Here is a 21,652-nt window from a genome sequence, read left to right on the forward strand (position 1 = left end):
CTTAGATAAGTGCTACGATGAACGTTGTCCATAAATACCAGAGAAACTGTGAACCTACCATAATAAATACATAGTTCCCTGTTGGACACAAGATGTTGAATACTTGTTTACAACCAACAGTCATTTTTCTATCTAATGGTAAGCAGAAAATGTTGGTGACAGTCAGTTACTTTAGTGGTCCTGCTTTAATTGATATAAACTTGAAGTTTGTATATTTGTAGTTCAAACACTAATGAGGTGTGTGTTGCATATGTAAGGATGATCCTGAGTGTATTCGTAGTGTAATGAATGTCCCTGGAAAACAACCAATAGATATCTTAACAGCGTAATGAATAAGGCCTGCAAATGCAAAGTGTGTGTCTCCTTCAAAACTTCATATGTATTTATATTGAAAATTGGAGACTAGCAATTAAAATAATTAGGAAGGAAGAATTTAGAAGTGGTAGCTTTTATTACCACATAATAGACTTATTGTCTATTACAGTAATTTTTTTAAGACTCAAGATTCAGGATCTTTATTGGTCTTTAAACACATTCAACAGTGCAATAGACTTTGTCAAGTTACTAAAATACTCTAAACTAAAACTAAAAAAAACAATTCAGATTCTCTCTACTCAATCCAGTAAATATATGAATGAATGAATACCGTTTATTCCAGCAGTTTATATATGCATACGAGGTGTGTTCAAAAAGTATCGCGAATTTTGAATTTTCGCGGGTTACGTATATTCGAATTTCGATTTTTTTGTGGCGTTATGTTGGTACATATGTCTCTCACTTATGTTGACAATTTTGAATATTCAGTTAATTGTTGACAGCTGCTTTGCTTGCATGTGTTTTGGTTCGTCTTCGATTTTTACCTATTCAAAAAAATGGAACAAAGAAACTGTATCAAATTTTGTGTAAAACACGAAATTAAGTGCGCGGATGCATTCCAAATGTTGACTGTGGCATACGGAGACGCTACTTTGGACAAAAGCAACGTTTATCGGTGGTACAAAATGTTTTCAGAAGGCCGAGAAGATGTGAACGACAAAGAGGGTGTCGGACGCCTGAACACTTCAACAACAGACGAAAAAATTGATGAAGTGAAGAAAATGGTATTGGCCAATCGTCAAATCACCGTTAGAGAAATTGCAGAGGACCTAGGCATATCGATTGGCTCGTGCCATTCGATTTTAATTGATAATTTGGGCATGAGACGGGTCGCCGCATAATTCGTACCAAAATTGCTCAATTTTGATCAAAAACAGCATCGCATGAACATTGCTAATGAGATGTTGGAATCTGTCCGCAACGACCCGAATTTGCTCCAGAGGGTCATAACTGGTGACGAATCGTGGGTTTATGGTTATGACGTGGAAACCAAAGCTCAATCATCTCAATGGAAGCTGCCGCACGAACCAAGACCGAAAAAAGCAAGCCAAGTTCGGTCGAATGTGAAAGTTTTGCTTATAGTTTTCTTCGATTGCAGGGGCGTGGTGCATCATGAGTTCTTGCCACAAGTTAGAAAGGTGAATAAGGAATATTACCTGCAAGTTATGCGCAATTTGCGCGAAGCAATCCGCCAGAAACGCCCCGAATTTGTGGAAAAACAAAAATTGGCTTTTGCACCACGATAACGTCCCTGCTCACACATCGCTGCTTGGCCAAAAAAAAAACATACTAATGATACCGCAGCCACCGTATTCTCCATATCTTGCCCCCTGTGACTTTTTCTTGTTCCCGAAACTGAAGAGGCCCATGAAAGGACGACGCTACGCCACGATTGACGAGATAGAGACAGCATCGAAGGAGGAGCTGAACAATTGATTTTTTGAAGTGTTTCGAAGATTGGAAAAAACGTTGGCACAAGTGTATAATATCCCTGGGGGATTACTTTGAAGGGGAAACAATAGATATTCACAAATAAGTAAATAATTTTTGAAAATACACAAAATTCGCAATACTTTTTGAACACACCTTATATATGCAATCTATGAAGTAACTTTTATTATATATACAGCAGGTTATATATAGAAGAAAATGTAAGATAAGTGTAAGGAATACCACAATAAATATAACAATACTGGAGAGATATAGATCTATATAATTAATAACAACAATAACCAAACAACCAACAGATCTATATAAACTAACAATAATAACTAAATAACTATTAACATATTTAACATGTATACAATTGTAAAATTCAACTGTTTTAAATTTGACTTAAGATACAGATCTAGCATGTAATGGTAACTTATTAAACAAATTAATTTTCATGAAAAGATGACGGTTTCATAAGAAGATTTTGTTTTGGTTAATTTAACTGGTCAAAGTTGTAACAAATACTTTGTTCTAGTAGGATAATCATGAATATCCTGTCTAGTTGTAAATTTTTCAAGTTGTTTCTTTACACTTATAAGACAGTAGAATATGTACATATTAGGAATAGTTATTATTTTTAGTTCTCTAAAAATTGTAACACAGGTCTCCCATTGTGAAAAATTTTCAATAATACGTAATTGTTTTTTATTTTACTTTGTGTGCTCAATTTGTGATTCTTACTATTTTTATAACTTTTCTTCATTGTAATATCTAACATGATCTGTCCACCTCCAAATAATTGGGAGTTGACGCTATTTTATTTATATTAACTTAAATGGAAACATCAAGGAAATTGATGTGCACTCTCATACATGTACTGTTTGATGTAAGTGCTGGGATACAAAATCTGTCTCACTGTGTTCTAGGAGGAGGTCCGGGCAAACAATTTTGAGATGGAATATGAGATCAATGATTTTCCACTCAGTGTCAGGACCCATATTATGTTGAAGGGGATCATAGAGAACAAAGTAACATTTGCTTCTGGTAAGTGGTTTTTGATGTACAACTCAGATGTATTTTGCTTGTATCGTTTGTGCATAGTGGGGAGGAAGGACAGATTTAACTGTGGTCATAACCTTGAAACTGTTGGCATTGTGTACACACATTATCTCTCGATGCAAGGCCTCTTGTGCTACATGTCAAGATCATAGGTCTCCCTCTCAGGCATCTAGACCTACCACTGCACAGCACAACCCCTGAAACTCTAACTGAAACACTCAGGTTTTCCATGCTCTCCTTGACCCTGGCAGCATGCCAGACATCACCAGTGAGTTCTGCTTCCATTTGACTACTGTCAGTCTCTCTCAAACTTCTGTTTACATAAAAAGCTTATTGCAACTAGTGGAATCTCTCGTTGGTCACTTATTGGCCCCTAACTACTCTCTCCACCTTTTGCTCTGCACTTAACTCTCCACAGAAGTCTTCCGGAGGGTGAAGTCCTACATCCTGGTTGACCCCCCCAGTCAATATGCCTGGTCCCATTGACATACTACTAGGAGCTGCCATCTACCTTTAGCTGCTCACTCATGAGCACTTCTCTCTTGTAATATGCCAGATGTTCTCGGCATCCATCTAGGTTTGTGGTCACGAGTACCGCTCCTGTATGCACCCTGTACAGCCAGCCTCTCAACAGCGCTTCTGGACTCAAAAAGAACCCCCTCTCTGCAGTAAACCCCCCTCTCTGCAGAAGAGCTCCCTCATCTGCCAAAGGAACACTTTGTGTGTGTTGACTCCTTCAATTCTATGTACTCTAAGAGCTCCTCAAGGATGCTATGTCATCCGTCTTTTCTTTAAGCCCAAAAATCTCTCTCTTGGAACTCTTAAAGGCCGTTTTTGTTGTAGGTTCCACTCCCTTAAAATTTTAAAGTAATCGGACTTCAAAACTCTCTACCTTTACTTCATGTCTGAGTGCCTTGCCCTGGGTTACATGGTTGAGTGCCCTGATCCTGACTGGTCGTCTCTTCACTAAGTACTGCCCCATCATGGCGTATTCAAGACTCATAGTAACACCCCTAAATTTCGCACGGCGTTTGATGAGTTCAGGACTACAAGACCAGTTCAGGCCTCTCTCTATGATGTCCTGATGACAGGACCAAGACTTAAAAAAACATCTGCGATATTCATATCCAGTTCCACCTTACAATATGTTCTTCTCATATGATATGACACATGTTCTGCACCATTTAGGTACATTCCGACGATCATGCTTCTAGCTCATACTTTGGCATTCTGATCCATCACAACCTCTCTCTGTCTACCAGCTCACTACTGTGACATGTAGTATGAACAGCTCTCCCTATCTTGCCATCGAAACTTTGAGGCAATTAGCCCAAGATGAAGATGCACACTTCCCTCGTACAGCCAAAATCCTCTCCCACCTAAGTTATGTGGATCATTGGTCATCATTGGTGCTAACAGTGTTGAAGAAGCACTCGAGCTTCAAGACCTACTCATACAACTCCTGAAGCTAGGTGGTTTTGAATTTAGGAAATGGGTTCCCAACTCTCTCCAACTTCTACAGGAGCTTTCTGAAGACCACTGTGAGACTCCTGTTTTTTCACAGCAAGCATATGAACCCCACTTCTCTACGTTAGGCCTACATTGGTCCTCTGAAAGTGACTGGTTCACTTGCAACTCAGGTAGAGGTAGTCTCAAGCACCCGGGCCTTCCTTATGCAGTTAAATCAGTCAACATTGTCAAACCTGAGAGCAATGAGAGGACCATCCATGAACGCAAGAATAAGAGACAAGAATGAAATCATTGTCTATAACAAAACTCAACACTAGATCTGGAAAGCTAATTTTCTTCCACCAAAACATGAATAGAATAGCAAACAAAATTGACTGACTAGAACACCTGTTACACACTACAAATCCAGATCATCTAGTAGTACTCACAGAACATGGACTTGAAAAAGGTATAATAGAGCACGCTAGACTGGCCAACTACATCCTAATCAGCTCATATGGCAGAGAAGATTATGCTAAAAAAGGAAACACAAATGACCCATCAAGTTTCAGACCTATATCATTTTACCCGTATTCTCAAAGGTTTATGAAAAAGTAGTTTATAACCAGCTTATGAAATATTTGGAACTAAATCAGTTACTTGATAACGAGCAACATGGTTTTCGACCAGGCAGATCCACAGCTACAGCAAGTGTTAAATTTATTGAATCGATTATAGACTCAATTGACAGAAATGAAAAAGTTATTGGAATTTTTCTTGATCTTACCAAAGCATTCGACAGTGTGTCACATGATGGGTTGCTTAATGTCCTTAGTGATTTTAATATAAAAGTCAAGGAATACAATTGGTTTAGGTCATATTTGAAAAATAGACAGCAGTGTACTCAAATTCAACACATTTTAGACTATGCTGGAAGTTAATATAATTACATTAGAACTTATTTTTCAAAATTTAAAATAGTAAAACATGGCGTTCCTCAAGGTTCTATCCTGGGCCCTCTTTTATTTCTCTGTTATTTAAAGGGACTCCCTGGGACGGTTCCAGGTGGAGGCTCAATATGCATTTATGCTGATGATGCAAGTATTACGGTTTCAGGTAATAAACAGGAAGACATTGAGCTTTTATCTTTTTTAAACCTTTTAACTGTTAAAGATTTCCTGAGTTCCACGAATCTCTTGCTAAACCCAAATAAATGAAATTTTGTATCGTTCAGTACCAAACAATCAAGATTACAATTTGAGCCTAACATATATTTAGAAAATTCAAAATTGAATCAAGTAGACAATACAAAGTTTCTTGGAATAATATTAGATCGGAATTTAGGTTGGGAGAAACATGTTGATTATGTGGTAAAAAAAATGTCCTCCGATCTATTTGCTTTACGCCAAATGTCAAGGGTGTGTAGCATTGAGATGTTGAAAGCCATCTACTTTGCTATGGTAAATTCCCATATGTCTTCCAATATAGGCATATACGGAGCCACAACTAAAAGAAATCTGGACAGAATCTTATTACAGCAAAAAAAAGCTCTAATAATTTTTAACCTAAAACAAAGAGATACAGTGAAACCATACTTTTCTCAACTTCAAATTTTGGCTGTATATGATCTATACATTTATGAAACTGTTTTTATACGTAAAAAAATACAACAACCCAATTAATATTTTAAATCATCATGATCATAATTTAAGACGTAGCAGATATGTGGAACAACATAGGCTGAAGTTTTATAAAAAGAAAACTGGTTTCATCGGCACAAAATTTTTGTTTAACCTTCCTCTCAATATTCAAAATGAGCAAAATTATGAAAAATTCAAAAAAACTACTTAAAGATTATTTATTAACATTATCCTTGTATTCTTTTGAAGACTTTTTTTGTTTCAATATGTAAGTAACTTTTAAGTATTGTTGGGTATGTTTAGAAATGTATAAAATCCCCTTAAATTACCTGATAATTAATTACCTTAACTAATAACTGCCTTGATTTAAAAATGGTTTTAACTTACTCTGTAGAAGGCTACATAGCCAAATCTGACTTTTTCAGTGAGTGTCAAACTGATTTTTATGTTTTAATATATAAATTATAAATTTATATTGAGATTTATTGTGACGCTATTCTTGTAATCTGTTACATGTCTGAATAAAGAAATTTTGAATTTGAATTCCAGACATAAACCACTCTGTGTTTTTGTGTATTTGTATAAGGGTAAATGTCTATATTGTGTAATGGGATTGCAGGTGCCAAGGTCCGGACCAAGGGTTGCTATGTGGTTCCAGAGAAGAAGAAGTACTCCAGACATAAACCACTCTGTGTTTTTGTGTATTTGTATAAGGGTAAATGTCTATATTGTGTAATGGGATTGCAGGTGCCAAGGTCCGGACCAAGGGTTGCTATGTGGTTCCAGAGAAGAAGAAGTACTCCAGACATAAACCACTCTGTGTTTTTGTGTATTTGTATAAGGGTAAATGTCTATGTTGTGTAATGGGATTGCAGGTGCCAAGGTCCGGACCAAGGGTTGCTATGTGGTTCCAGAGAAGAAGAAGTACTCCAGACTGAAACCACTCTATGTTTTCATTGAGGCAACTTCTGAAGAATCTATCAATCGTGAGTAACTTTTGTAGTTGATATACGCGTATGATAAATACACTTATATGGTTCGTGAAGATCTTTAGGTCCAGACTAGATTATTAACAAACTACGAATTATATCACATACCTTAGACCTCCACTAGAGAATCAAAGTTATAATTGTCTGAAACAAAAAGAACAAATACCTTGAAATTCTAGTCAGCTGTATGTAGAATACACACAATGTGTGGTGTAGTCCAACTTCGGCAAAGAATATTACAATAATGGTTTTAATACTTATACATTTTAAAACATATTTTTTGAGTTGTGTCCTGTTTATTAGTAGTGCATTTAAATAGATGAAATTCATGTAAATTATCCCATTTGAAATTGAGTTTTGTAAAACTGTGTAATTAGTTTTCTGGCTCTACAATCAGAGGGCAATTGTCTCAACCGCTAAGCTCTAACTGGTATGTTCACAAGGGGTTTTTTTGAAAAATATAAAGGATAAATTCGCAACACAATATACCGTGTATTATTTATCATTATTTCAATAAATTAAAAGGAACAATAATATGTACAAATAAAACTTACCAAAACAAATTATATGTTTGTCCTTTAGTCCAAAGTTTGCAAAAATCCAAAATTAGAAAAAACCTTTTAAATTCAAACAAAACCTCCTGAAGGACATTGTCAGTTTTGCAACAATCCTAATGGTTCAAGTACAATGCAAATTCAGAATATATACATGTACGTTACTAAAAAATTTGTTTTACTAATAAACTTATAGTAGAAAAACTGTAAATGCAAATGTTGCATTTATTCCTATAAATGAAAAAATGGCAGTTCAGCCATTGCAAAATATTAGTGCTGCCAACATAAATTTCTGTGGAAATAAAATTATTCTTCTACATATAGATATAAAGCTATGTTTCACTGAACATAACAATATATCAAACAATATGTAGAACTTAATTTAGGTAATCATAAAGAATGTGTGACATAATACTAAGTGTGTCTATAGAAATTCATATACGTCAACTGCTAGTGTCTCGATCGAGGCACATCAAGTAGATAAGATAGATGTACACGTCATGTAAATGACTGGCTCATACAATGTGCAGGATAACTGTTTTACATATGTTGACATTTTAATAATATATATTTAACCTTTTTGGGGTTCATTAAAAAGTGCTATTTCCTCTATCTGTTTGTACTTAAATGTCCAGTTACAAGTACAGTGTTGTATTTTTTAAACTAACACTTTTATTTTGAAAAATATGGCAGTGTATATAACGGTTTAAATCGGGTAGAGATAGTTTATAATACTATATACCCCCAAGACACTGGATAGAACAGCTGCGTAAATATTAGAGAGGGGTAAAATCCAGGGTTCGAAAAGGAGAGGTAGTTTCCAAGTTCAGCTCAGACCCAAATTAATATAAAACAAATGCCGAAGCAAATATAGCACCGATGATCAACGGATCAACAGGTTTTCATCATCGCAGACTCGGAAATAAAAGGAAGGCATCGGAAATTACTTAAGGATGACAGCCCTCCAACCTAAACGTTCCCTAAAACAACAGTTGCTAGTTCAACTCAAGCTCGAAGTCAGCGTGGAACGCTGGTGCCAATGTACATCAGGCGACCCAGCGGCCTCGAAAAGAAACGATAAACTAAATAAAAACTAAACGCGAACACTGGTTTGCTCGCAATCGCGCCTCGCTCGACTTGAGCTTGAAACTAAGGAACGCTGGTGTCAACGTGCGTCAAGCAACCCAGCGGTTTGAAAGGAAACGATAAGATAAATAAAAATTAAACTACTAAATCAAGCCTAGCTTGACTAGAGGTCATCATCCAGTATGTAACTAATGTCATTAATTTGTAATCCACTTTTACTTGCAGCCACCAAAAGAATAAACAGCACTAAATGAATAATTCACGCATTGTTTCAATACAATTGTTTCAATCTAACAACTAAATCCAAAATAATAAAAGTTACCTATTTTCAAGTGAAAATGACGCCTACAACTGATTAATATATACTATTTAATTGCATTTTACCCTTATATTTACAATAGACTAAAAACGAAAACAACCTTATAAACAACATTAAAAGTACAAAGAGCCCGATTCACAGTGGCTCGACTAGTTTGTTTACTCGGCAGACAATTTACTCAACTGGAACTCTTGTTGCTCGTCACCGAACCAGTAGATGTACTGTGAAACAACGGCTGCAATATTGTTTGAAATAGTTCAAACTATTCCCGAGAGGTAGCAGCACAATTCACTCAACTGGAACTCTTGTTGCTTGTCACCGAACCAGTAGATGTACTGTGAAACAACGGCTGCAATATTGTTTGAAATAGTTCAAACTATTCCCGAGAGGTAGCAGCACAATTCACTCAACTGGAACTCTTGTTGCTTGTCACCGAACCAGTAGATGTACTGTGAAACAATGGCTGCAATATTGTTTGAAATAGTTCAAACTATTCCCGAGAGGTAGCAGCACAATTCACTCAACTGGAACTCTTGTTCCTTGTCACCGAACCAGTAGATGTACTGTGAAACAACGGCTGCAATATTGTTTGAAATAGTTCAAACTATTCCCTAGAGGTAGCAGCACAATTCACTCAACTGGAACTCTTGTTCCTTGTCACCGAACCAGTAGATGTACTGTGAAACAACGGCTGCAATATTGTTTGAAATAGTTCAAACTATTCCCTAGAGGTAGCAGCACAATTCACTCAACTGGAACTCTTGTTCCTTGTCACCGAACCAGTAGATGTACTGTGAAACAACGGCTGCAATATTGTTTGAAATAGTTCAAACTATTCCCTAGAGGTAGCAGCACAATTCACTCAACTGGAACTCTTGTTCCTTGTCACCGAACCAGTAGATGTACTGTGAAACAACGGCTGCAATATTGTTTGAAATAGTTCAAACTATTCCCGAGAGGTAGCAGCACAATTCACTCAACTGGAACTCTTGTTGCTTGTCACCGAACCAGTAGATGTACTGTGAAACAACGGCTGCAATATTGTTTGAAATAGTTCAAACTATTCCCGAGAGGTAGCAGCACAATTCACTCAACTGGAACTCTTGTTGCTTGTCACTGAACCAGTAGATGTACTGTGAAACAATGGCTGCAATATTGTTTGAAATAGTTCAAACTATTCCCGAGAGGTAGCAGCACAATTCACTCAACTGGAACTCTTGTTGCTTGTCACTGAACCAGTAGATGTACTGTGAAACAACGGCTGCAATATTGTTTGAAATAGTTCAAACTATTCCCGAGAGGTAGCAGCACAATTCACTCAACTGGAACTCTTGTTGCTTGTCACCGAACCAGTAGATGTACTGTGAAACAACGGCTGCAATATTGTTTGAAATAAGTTCAAACTATTCCCGAGAGGTAGCAGCACAATTCACTCAACTGGAACTCTTGTTGCTTGTCACTGAACCAGTAGATGTACTGTGAAACAACGGCTGCAATATTGTTTGAAATAGTTCAAACTATTCCCGAGAGGTAGCAGCACAATTCACTCAACTGGAACTCTTGTTGCTTGTCACTGAACCAGTAGATGTACTGTGAAACAATGGCTGCAATATTGTTTGAAATAGTTCAAACTATTCCCGAGAGGTAGCAGCACAATTCACTCAACTGGAACTCTTGTTGCTTGTCACTGAACCAGTAGATGTACTGTGAAACAACGGCTGCAATATTGTTTCAAATAGTTCAAACTACTTCCAAGAGGTAGCAGCACAATTCAGAGCCAGTAAAACCCACCGAACTAATCTCATACGCCAGTGTGCCCATGTTTCGTCCGGAAAGGATTAAAGGTAATTAATGTAAACCAAAACCTATCATAAATTTTATTTTATATGATTCTAATAAATAATAGGTATAAATAATAATGTTAAGGTTTGTTTGTTATAATTTGCACAAAACTCCAAATGAAAGTTTTGTGTGTTAATTTTCTTTTATTGTGTATCTTGACTTCAACAATATCATGTTAACTTTGCATCTGACATGAGATAAGTGTGCTATTTTGATATTTTCTCAGAAGCCGACTTTCTATCACAATATATTTACCATAATTTATTGTGGTAATTTATCACAATGTTAAGGACTTTAAAAACCTGTTGCTTATATGTTACAGTGGCTGTAAAAGTCCTAGAGGAGCTGAAAGCAGAAGCTTTCCAGTTGGCAGAATCCTCTATTGTGGTTAGTATCAATGCAAACTTTGGCAAACTTTTATTTAAAATGATTTCAGAAGCTACTGTTTTGTCTGGATTACGCAGTGATGACAAGATGCATGGAAGATTCTCAATTTGTTCTACAAATGCACCACCTCAGTGAGATTATTTTTTTAACCGTGGTTCACTGTAAACGGATCGTGTTGCATAAAAGTTCTTATGAGTTACTTTCAGAAAGGAATGTAAAATAAATAAATTCAAAAACTCCTTCTGTATGTACAGAGTGGTTCATTTACAAGTTTCTGAAAGCATTCAGCAGAGACTTGTAGATTATGTGTTGTAAACCCTGATATATTGCAGGAAACTTTCCACCTGTGATGAAATTTAAATAATAAAATTTAGCAATTGAACCATTTTGTGTAACACAATTCATGTTTCAATCGACATTGCATCATGACTCAGAAATTATTGTTTATATTCTGAGATATTTCTGAACCAAGCAGCATTACTTGTAGGAGTTTGGCAAAGATGTTCTTTCATGAGTATTCGTACAGGTGAGTTCAATTCTTAAAGAAAGGATTTATTTGAGGAAAATCCCTGTGAGGCAAGTGTCAGTAAATTACTTTTTATAAAGGTACAGAGCGTTTCTGTTTATATTTTTTTTTTTCAAATTATCAGTTTTTACTTTAAAAAACTACCACTTGTGTTGGGCTGTGTAGAGGAAAATCCCTGTGAGGCAAGTATCAGTAATTATATTAGTAAATTACTTTTTGTAAAGGTAGAGAGCGTTTCTGTTTATATTTTTTCCTCAAATTATCAGTTTTTACTTAAAAAACTACCACTTCTGTTGGGCTGTGTAGAGGAAGGTGCCTGTGGGACTGGAGGATGCTCCAGTGGCGTTTGACCTGCTCAACCGTCTGTTGGGACAAGGTGGGGCCAACTTGCGGCACATAGAGAACCAGACAGGAGCCACTGTTTCTCTCCGGGGACAACAGAGTGGATTCATCAAATTCACCAACAACAAAGAGTCTGAAGAACCCCTCCATATCAGAGTAGAGTGAGTCCCACTTGTGTTCACGGTTTGGCATCAGTAAAATAAAATACGGACTGTTCAACTAAACTAAACATGTTATGTACATTTTAATAGTTTAGACTTGAAATAGGTCAGACTCAAAAAGTAATTTTTCGGTTACAGGCACAAGAAAGAAGATATCGTTGTGGAAGCACAGAGACTTGCTCTGAATCTGGTACAAACAATCAAGGACGATTTCAAGGAGTTTTCAAAATATGAGAGTCAAAAGTTTTCCTATATTCCGACAACCTCAACTATTCCAGGTAAATGGCTAACTCTGAGTAGTCCAAAAAATCTTTTAAATAAATATTGGAGCTTTTAAATACCAAACTTCTAGATGGTGTGTTAAATAATTACAACTTCAAACATTTGTCGAATGATATTTGTTTACATACAGTAGACTCCCTTTGGTGGAGCCCCGGTTGGTTCAGCCCCCGGATAAACTGCCTACGCTACGCTACGCAGCCACAAAATATCTACAATATAATTTTTATAATAGATTACTGCTTTGTATTAGGCTACTTGGCATACCTGCATTTAAAAATCTACTTACTAGATGTAAAGAAATGGCCTTTTACTCTACAGATGAGTATATGAATTTTAATTTTGATAACATTGTTAATTGTTAATCTCAAATCCAGTATTAACTCTTAAGTAACCCTTATGTAGGCCTATAGTATACTACAATTTGTTACCATTGTTGTAACTTATGACAATCTTCAAAAACAACGGAGAACCCCTACAATCTGACTAAAGCTGAAATGATTTCTGTTTATTGACAATATTGTAATTCTTGATAAATGTACAATAAAAATATTTTGACTTTGACAGCCTGTAGCACAATTGTGTATAATGGCCAAATAAATAATTGATTGATTGAGTTTTCAACAGCAGAAACAACAGGATTCAACTTGTATGTCTTGTATGTTATGTTTCCAGACAAAACGTACACAAATCATCTCAGTTCAATCGAGGATTGATTTTGTTTGATATATCTTGAATATGTTTCATGTTTAACTGTGTAATGTGTCTGCAGGAAAACATATTTTCGAAAATAGGTAATAAACATACAATGGTGAAAATGCAGGATAGGCTTAATATTTTACATTGCCTAAATAAAGTAGAATCAGTGCAAAGTATTTGTAGAGAGTTCAATGTGGGTAGAAGTACTATTAATGACTGGTGTCGTAACAGAAAATCCATTGAGACTTTTTGTATGCAAACTGAAGCAAAGTCCTGACTACTGGATCAAGCTTAAATAAACCAAAACACTAACTGGTTGATGATGCATTGTGGCTGTGATTTATGCAGGAGTCTAGAAGAGGTACTCCAATACATGGACCCGTTTTTAAAAGAAAATCCAATTATTTTCCACAAAACTTGGTGAAAAAGGAAAATTTTCAGCTAGTGATGATTGGCTGACACAATGGAAAAAACTCATGGAGTACATTTCCGAGGCATGTGTGTGGGAAGAAGCTCTCAGCAGATCAACAACCTGCTACTGAATTTTCAGGAAATCTGAAGCATGTAATTTCTTGTGAAAAACTGAGTGCTGAATAAGTTTACAATATCGATGAGATGGGTTTAAACTACAAACTTTTGCTTCAGAAAACCTTTACTACAGCTCAAGAAACTTCAGCGTCAGGATTTAAGATAAATAAAGAGAGAATCAATGTTGTGCTGAGCTCGAATGCAACTGATTCACACAAGTTGAGTCCGTTTGTCATATGGAAGGCGGCCAAACCCAACATATTTAAAAACTTAACTATGTCTTATCTTCCAGTGTACTACAGAGCTCAAGTCTGCCTGGATGGACACATATTTGTTCAAAGAGAGGTTTGTGACTGAATTCGTTACAAGAGTTAAAAGAACACAACATCCTTGAAGTTACCGTTAAAGTGCATTGTATGCTTGATAATGCGCCTATGCATGATAATAGTTATGTGAAGCTATTGTGTACCACCTAATGTTACAAGTATCTCTCAACCAGTGGACCAAGACGTCATCAAATTTTTTAAGAGAAAGGGCGGCAGGAAGCTTCTTTCTGAAATCTTGGGTAAAATGGATGGTGACAGCAGTGTACATCTTATTCCGATCTTTAAGCCAATTAACATTACTTAATGACATTATTTATATGTTGGCTAAGTCTTATAATGAGATACCATTGTAAACATTCACCAAGTCCTGGAGAGAGGTCTGACCATAAGTAGAAGATATCGTAGAGACGAGCAAAGGAGGAAACCAAAGAGCAGAAGAACCAATTTTCCATGTCTCTGATTCGGACGATAACCAGTCCATGTTGAATGATCTATTTACTTTACTACTCCTGCCCAATTCTACAGATCTGGATTTTTTTATTCCCGAGGGAAAGATACGGTTGCCTCCGTACATAATTCTAAAAAGATTTTGTGCCTCCCTTACTTATATTTGTGCCCTCAGAATCTGAGACTTTACAGAAGTTGATCAGATTTGAGGGCTCCTTTTCTCTGATGTCCTTGGGGCTGAGAAGATATAGCCCTAGGAATTTGTTCTTTCCTTTAGGTATGGCAAGACATTTATCCAATTGTGTACCTGATGAAACAATGAGACTACCACTTCACCATTTATAGGTGTCTCTGATGTCGAAACGATCTAGATGTTTAGTTTTGAGCTTCTTCATTGTCGACTTTGTTTGGATCTCTTCAGACGAACCAAAAGTCAAGTCTGAGATAGCATCAGATACCAGACTCTGCAATAAGACGAAGGTGAACTGGAGCTAAACTTAAAATTCAATTGTATCAACTCTCCCTACCATAGGTACGTTATGTGTAGTCGTATGTGTTCCTCTGATTCCTCTGCTTCTCCGCAGGGTCTGCATTCATCAGTCTTAAGACCCACCTTCATTAGATGTTTTCTAAGTAGGCCATTTCCTAATATCAATCTTATATCCTCCTTACTTTGGTCTATGAGAGCTGCCAACACTTTAGCATAAGGAGAGATAAACATTTTAGATTGTCTCAGTCCTGAGGCCCTACTCTAGTTTAATGATCTAATCCTCTTTTCCCAATCTTTTACAAGAGCTTTGCTGTAGAAGAAAGCTACTCCACAGCCTGGCTGTGGCCCTACTATTAGAAATTCTGTACCTATTTTGGCAAGGGTATCTGCTTTTTCGTTTCCATTAATGCCGTCATGGCCCCATGGCCTCATGGCACCCAACAGAGTGTAACCTTGTTCTTCTCTGCCAGTTCCACTAGAACATTCTTACATTCACATACTGTTTTTGTGTCAAATGAGCAGGCGTCAAGTGCCTTAAGTGCAGCCTGGCTATCAGAGAGATTAGAGATCTGGTTGAGAATGATGTTGTGGAATGGGTTTCACACAATGATGATAATGCTTGGGAAAGAGATACTCAGTGATGATAACATAGCCGAAGCAGTCACGACTCAAGAAAAAGAATCATAAGAGGAAGACGAACAGTGTAAATGTTTGAACGTCACATTTTCCCTAAAGTTTCACTTATGACTTAAGATTTTAGGTTGATCAAATCAATCTGTCTTGATGTCTATAAACACACACACCTAAACTAAATCTTTAGCAAGAAGTTGAGTATTTGTGAATTTAAACTTCTTTGTTTAAAGTGTGTATTTGATGAGGACTGAAAGATGTAAAGGAACAGGATTTTTCCGGACATTTGCCATCGTTCAGTGACACAAATATAGTAACACTAGATGAACTTCTCAAAACCATACTGTGACTCCGCATTGGTTTATTACAAATATCCAATCTGTTTTATTGTTAGTTAGTAAATTGGCAACCGAAGCAGCCTGATTTCGACTGAAGGCTGTTTAATCGATTGGTCTGCTAGTGTAATGTATGAAGCCTTGACTAATTTCCTTTTAAAGAAATGAGATTTCCAATGAATGTGCCTTTTGTATATCACCACCATAGTATTTAAATCCATGGTATATCCAATACACAATACATTTAAAAAGTATTTTACAAAACATTTCTGCATGATTTTGACACGTATAAAATTATTCCATAGACCACAATAGATCTTCTGAGTCGTCAATATAGAAGTTAAATTTGATGAGCACATAACCTGGTTTTCTTGAAATCAACAAAGAAATGTTTGCTAAAAATTAATTGATCATTAGCCGCGCTAGTTGTGGTGGGTTAAAAATATGAAACAATAACTTTTTCTCAGATTATATTTTCCTAGCTTGTGAGACACAACCCTCAACCAGACTGGACACGGATTTAATATTTGTTTGTTTCCGTGTCAGACAGTATGTCAGTAGTCGTGTCAAGGTAAGAAAAATATTAACTGAGGAAAGTATTATGATTTCGTATATTGAACCCAGTTGATATCCTCTCATTTCGAACTCCACCAAGACTAGCACGTTTAACAATTAATTGATTTCTTACTTAGGGGAAATTTCCTTCTCTTGTTTTCAAGAACACCAGGATGTAGCTTATACATTGCTAATTGTACCTCAGCTTTGAACTAACAGTATTGTGGTCTATAATTTGTGTGGTGTCTGACTTGAAACCTTATAGAATATTTCTAAAAACTAATAATAACAAAATTTTGTACATGTTTAATGGACCAGCTACACTCCGTTTAGTCTAAATATTGACAATTTGAGTTAATTTAAGACTATTTAATTCAGCCTGAACTCTTGATTATTGGTAACACTGTTGTTAGTGCACTAATGATTTTATTTTGGCACTCTATAATAAAAAAACTCAAACATGAAACTTGAATATAATTTAGTTTTGTTATAAAATTACTGTCGCAATTCCTTTTTAAGGAGACACGGATTCCCTTTAAAGCCTCATTCTACCCGTCCTCATGGCCCATAGGCCTGTGTGAGGATCTTATCAAACAGATTAATGTGGAGAGTCTATACAGTACAGGGTGATGGTAATTATAAAAAGTGCCATGGTCACAGACAGGATACACAGGTGTTGGTAGTTTGTGTAAATTAATCGAGAGGTCATTTCGCTTAAAGCTTCAGGAATTATTCATAGTGTCCATCACAAAACTCCTTCCAAATATGGTGTTTTTTTATCAAATTGAACTGGAAATACTTACTATAATCTTTTACAACAGTACAGGTAAAATATCCAATCAGTTGCATCATATTTCCGGTTTAAGATGTGAACAATTAACAAGGCACTTGGGAGCCATTTCATTAATGTTTTTGTAACGTCAGAATTAAATTAAAGTAAGATCAGAAATTAGACAATTAGACAATTTCTTTATTAACATATTCTTTGAGAACAGTTACACGTCAAATGGTCAATAAATAAAATTATAATAAATTTCAGCAATTCACTGGAGCAAGTCCATAAACTCATTCTCTGAGTAGAACGGCCGTTCCAGAAGCCATGCTGTGAGTTGCCTCTTGAAGTTTTTTGGCTGTTCTCTCTTGAGGTGCTCTGGAAGGTTGTTGTAATAGAGGGCACCTTTGTAAGATGGTTTTTGCTAGAATAGGCTCAGGCTATGCTGTGGAATGGTGAAGTTTGCTGCGTGTCTGGTGTTGTGCTGATGTAGGTCTCGGTGTCTTGGCTGTGTTGTTGTAATTGTGTGAATGATGACTTCCCTTATATAAAGTGATACTATTGTGAGTATTTTTAGGTCCTTAAATGACTCCCTGCAGCTGTCCCTGTAGTTTAAGTTGGCTATGCATCTAATTGCTCTTTTTTGCTTTACAAGTAATTTATCTAAATTGCCCTTTGACGCCCCTCCCCATGCTGCAATACCATATCTGAGGTGCGATTCGAAAAGGGCATAGTAAGCAACTCTGGCCACGTCTGGACTGCATACTTGCTTAATTCTTCTTATGGTGTACAGGCTAGTGGATAATTTCTTGTTAAGCTGATCGACGTGGGGTTTCCAGGATAGTTTGGAGTCAATAGACAATAGACAATAGACAATATCTTTATTTTTGCATAATCTTGGAGATCAGCATGGCGTCACAACTGTTACAGAGAAATGATAAAGTAGTATAGTATCGTCCATGGGCTGTGGAACGAAGTCAGGTATAGTCTGGGAAGTCCTTCCATCTTAAATATTCTTCTATGGAGTAGAAAGGTCTTTTCAGCAGCCAGTCCTTTAGATGCCGCTTCAGCTGTTGGGGGTTGTGGTGGTTCTTCATGTCATCTGGCAATAGGTTGAACAACTTGGCTCCGGCGTAAGTGGGTTTCTTGCTGTAGAGTGTCAAGTGGTGGGGGTGGCAGGACAAAGTCTGTAGAGCTCCTTGTTCCGTTACTTGTGGACATCTTGATTTCTGAGCTGCGAAGTTGAGATTGTGTGGAGGATGACTTCTTGTATGTAGATTGCCACAGCAGGGTAAGAATTTTCAGCTCAACAAAGGCCGTTCTGCAGCTGTCCCGGTTAGCCAAAGTCTGTTAGGTGTCTGACCGCTTTTTTTTTGTCGGATAAGGACCTTTTCTAGGTTAGAAGAGGCAGTTCCCCCCCATGTAGCTATGCCGTATCTCAGATGAGATTCCAGCAGAGCAAAGTAAGCAGTTCTTGCTATCTCTGAGTTGCTTACTTGAATTAGTCTGCGAATAACATATATCCCAGAGCTCAATTTCTTGCACAATTGGTCGATGTGGGGTTTCCAATTTAGGTTGCAATCGATTAAGATTACCAAGGTGTTTAGTATTTTTCCTGGATTCCAGGCCAGGCAGTGCCATAATGTTTGCTTCCTTGCTCTTAGTAGTGAAGCCCAACTGTACCGTTTTAGATTTGTTCAGGACCAGGTGGTTGGAAGAAGAACAGTACTCGTTGGTCGCAGTGAAAGCCTCTTCAGTGCTAGATAAGAGTTGTTTCCTTATTCTTTTCGTGCAAGAGTTACAACAGTGTCATCCGCGAACATAACAGTTCTGGCAGCTGTCTTGCAGGTGGGCAGGGAGATCATTTGTTAGTAAGAGGAACAGCATTGGGCCCAAAACAGAGCCTTGGGGAACTCCTCTTTGTATACTGATGGGTTCAGATTGATATTTCTGTGATATATTGTTAGATATATATTGTAGTTCCACTTGCTGTTTCCTATTTATTAGGTAGCTCTGAAACCATTCTGATGATTTCCCTACTATGCCTATTGTTTGTAGCTTTTGTAGTAGGCAGTTGTGGCTGAGACAATCAAAGGCCTTGCTAAAATCCAGAAAAAGGCTGTTAACGATGCAACCTTCCTCTAGTTTGTCTATGATGTATTCGGACTAGTTGTATCAGTTGCGGTTGCCGTTGATTTGCCTTTCAGGAATCCATGCTGCTGGTTGGTAAGCACATTGTTCTGGTCAAGATAGTTCGTGAGCTGTTCCAGAACAATTTTCTCCATGACTTTAGAGAAAGTTGAGATGAGCGGAGATCGGTCGATAGCTGTTTATTTCATTTTTCGGGCCTTTTTTATACTTCGGGATACACTTTAGAGAGTTTGAGTTGTTCTGGGAAAATTCCTTGTTGTACAGATTTATTTATTAGAGCCGCCAGCGGAGAGGCCAGTTCTTCTCTACACGTCTTGTGACCATAGCACTTATTTCATCGGCACCAGACGATGTTTTTGGCTTCAACGTGTCTATAGCTTTTAGAACGTCTTTATGTGTTATAGTCTGAAACTGAAACATATTGGTTGTTGGAGCTATGGGTGGATTGTTTTGGTGTGTAGTTCTGGGATCGATATTATTGTCTTAGAAGTGTTTTTCTGCTATTGTTGAGAAGAAATAATTGAAAAATGATATGCTATTTCCACTGGGTCTTCTGTGATTTGTCCATTTACTCGAAGCTGGAGTTTCTCTGAGGTGGTTAAGGTTTTCCTCTCCCTATTAATCACATGCCAGAGTGCCTTAGATTTGTTGTCTGCTCTGTTGATGTACATGGCTGTTTGCTGTTTCCGTAGGGTTTTCAATTTTTAAGTCGTATTCCTTTTTCCTTGTCTTTGTTTCTGCTTTATCTTCTGTCCGTCCATAGAGAATTTCCTGGTCAAGGGCTTTTATGTAAGCATTTTTTCAATCTTGAGCACTCTTCATCCCAACATTGCCTAATTTTATTGTGTTTGGTTCTGGATTTTGTGAACGGGCAAGAGAGATTTAAATTTGACTGTATAATATTGTTAAATATGTTGTAGGCCGAGTTTACTTCCTCTGTCTGGTGAACCTGTCTCCAGTCTTGGTTCCTCAGGTTCAGTTGGAGCAGTTCAATTGAGCCCCGGCTGAAGTTTCTTTTTTTGTAGCTAATGCATTTGGTGATGTTCATATTCAAATTCAACGAAGCCAGCTGTGCTGAATGATCAGATAAACCCTGATGTAATGACTGATGTCTGAATGTTTTCGGGTTCTATGTTCGTACAAATCCAATCTATTGATGTGGATGTTGTGTTTGTGATGCGAGTAGGTGGCAGTTTTAGTCTTGATATATTAAAGCATGAAAGAAATTCTTCGATGTTGTTGTTGTCATTATTCTCCTGGAGAATGTTCACGTTGATGTCCCCATGAATATTGTTCTCTTGCCTGTTTGGAGTGGCTTGTTCAGGAGTTCTGTCAGAATGTCTATGGCATTATCTAGGCTGGCGCTTGGAGGTCTGTAGACTCCTAACAGTAGTAGAGTGTCTCTTTTCAGTTTTATTTCAAAAGAGTGCAGCTTCACAGATGAGTTCTGATTTTTCTTCACTTACTTTTACAAGTTGGATTGTGCTTTCTAGGCCTTTTTTAATGTATACTGCAACCCCCCTTTTGTATGATTTTTCCTAGAGAAGCCACCAACCAGAGCAGTAGCCAGGTATGTATGTGTTTTCTAGGTTCTCCTTGGATAGTCCATGTTCTGTTAATACTGATGATATCTGGATTTTCTTCACTGAGGAAAGTGGGAGAGCCGCTCTATTTTATTTGAGAGCCAGTCAATATTTTTGGTGCAGGATTCTGAGAGAGGTTTTCTGGTGTTTTGGGATTTCTGCTATTTCTGAGTTTATATTACCGGTGTTTTTGTCCTCTGGAGTGGGCAAATCCGGGTTGGCTGGAGAGTTGACAACTACTTCTGCTTGCTGTTTATCAAGCTGTTGTGGTCTAAAAAAACTGTTGGTCGGTTTAGCAGGACATCCGGACATTGAGAGCGCTGCGGGAGGGAGACAGCCAGCCTGATGTTGAGGGTTGCTGATCCAGATCATGATGGAGTGGGTACTAGCGCATGAGGGCCAGTCTGGGATGGGTCGTCACTGTCAGCCAGATTAGCCATAGTGTTTGATCATGTGGTTCTTGTAGAACATGATGTGTTTAGAGAAAAACACCTCACAAGTCTCGTCTTTAGCCCTTGGCTTTGAGTTTAAGGGTGGGCTTTTGGTCTGTTTCAAGATAGGCTCTGGAGATAGCACTGGGGCAGCTTCTGTTGGTTGCTTATGCAGGAAGCCAGATACTGACGCAGCATGTGCAGCTTTTTGGTTTTGGTTATGCTTTCTGCTCTTAGCCATTTGCAGAGATACACTGAAGTGG

At 37.4% G+C, this 21,652-nt stretch overlaps 1 protein-coding gene across 4 annotated transcripts in view; it reads left to right on the forward strand.

Moving 5' to 3' along the window:
- LOC124367007 overlaps positions 1-21,652 on the forward strand; it is an 82,132-nt gene that overhangs the window by 26,519 nt on the left and 33,961 nt on the right. For all 4 annotated transcript variants that reach the window (XM_046823669.1, XM_046823672.1, XM_046823670.1 and 1 more), the window contains 5 exons: positions 2,736-2,853; positions 6,833-6,943; positions 11,070-11,134; positions 11,967-12,163; positions 12,302-12,441. In XM_046823669.1, coding sequence (XP_046679625.1) covers positions 2,736-2,853; positions 6,833-6,943; positions 11,070-11,134; positions 11,967-12,163; positions 12,302-12,441 — 631 coding nt within the window. The remainder of the gene's footprint in view (positions 1-2,735; positions 2,854-6,832; positions 6,944-11,069; positions 11,135-11,966; positions 12,164-12,301; positions 12,442-21,652) is intronic.

Source organism: Homalodisca vitripennis, chromosome 7 (genome assembly GCF_021130785.1).
Source record: "Homalodisca vitripennis isolate AUS2020 chromosome 7, UT_GWSS_2.1, whole genome shotgun sequence".
Classification (NCBI taxonomy): Eukaryota; Metazoa; Arthropoda; class Insecta; order Hemiptera; family Cicadellidae; genus Homalodisca; species Homalodisca vitripennis.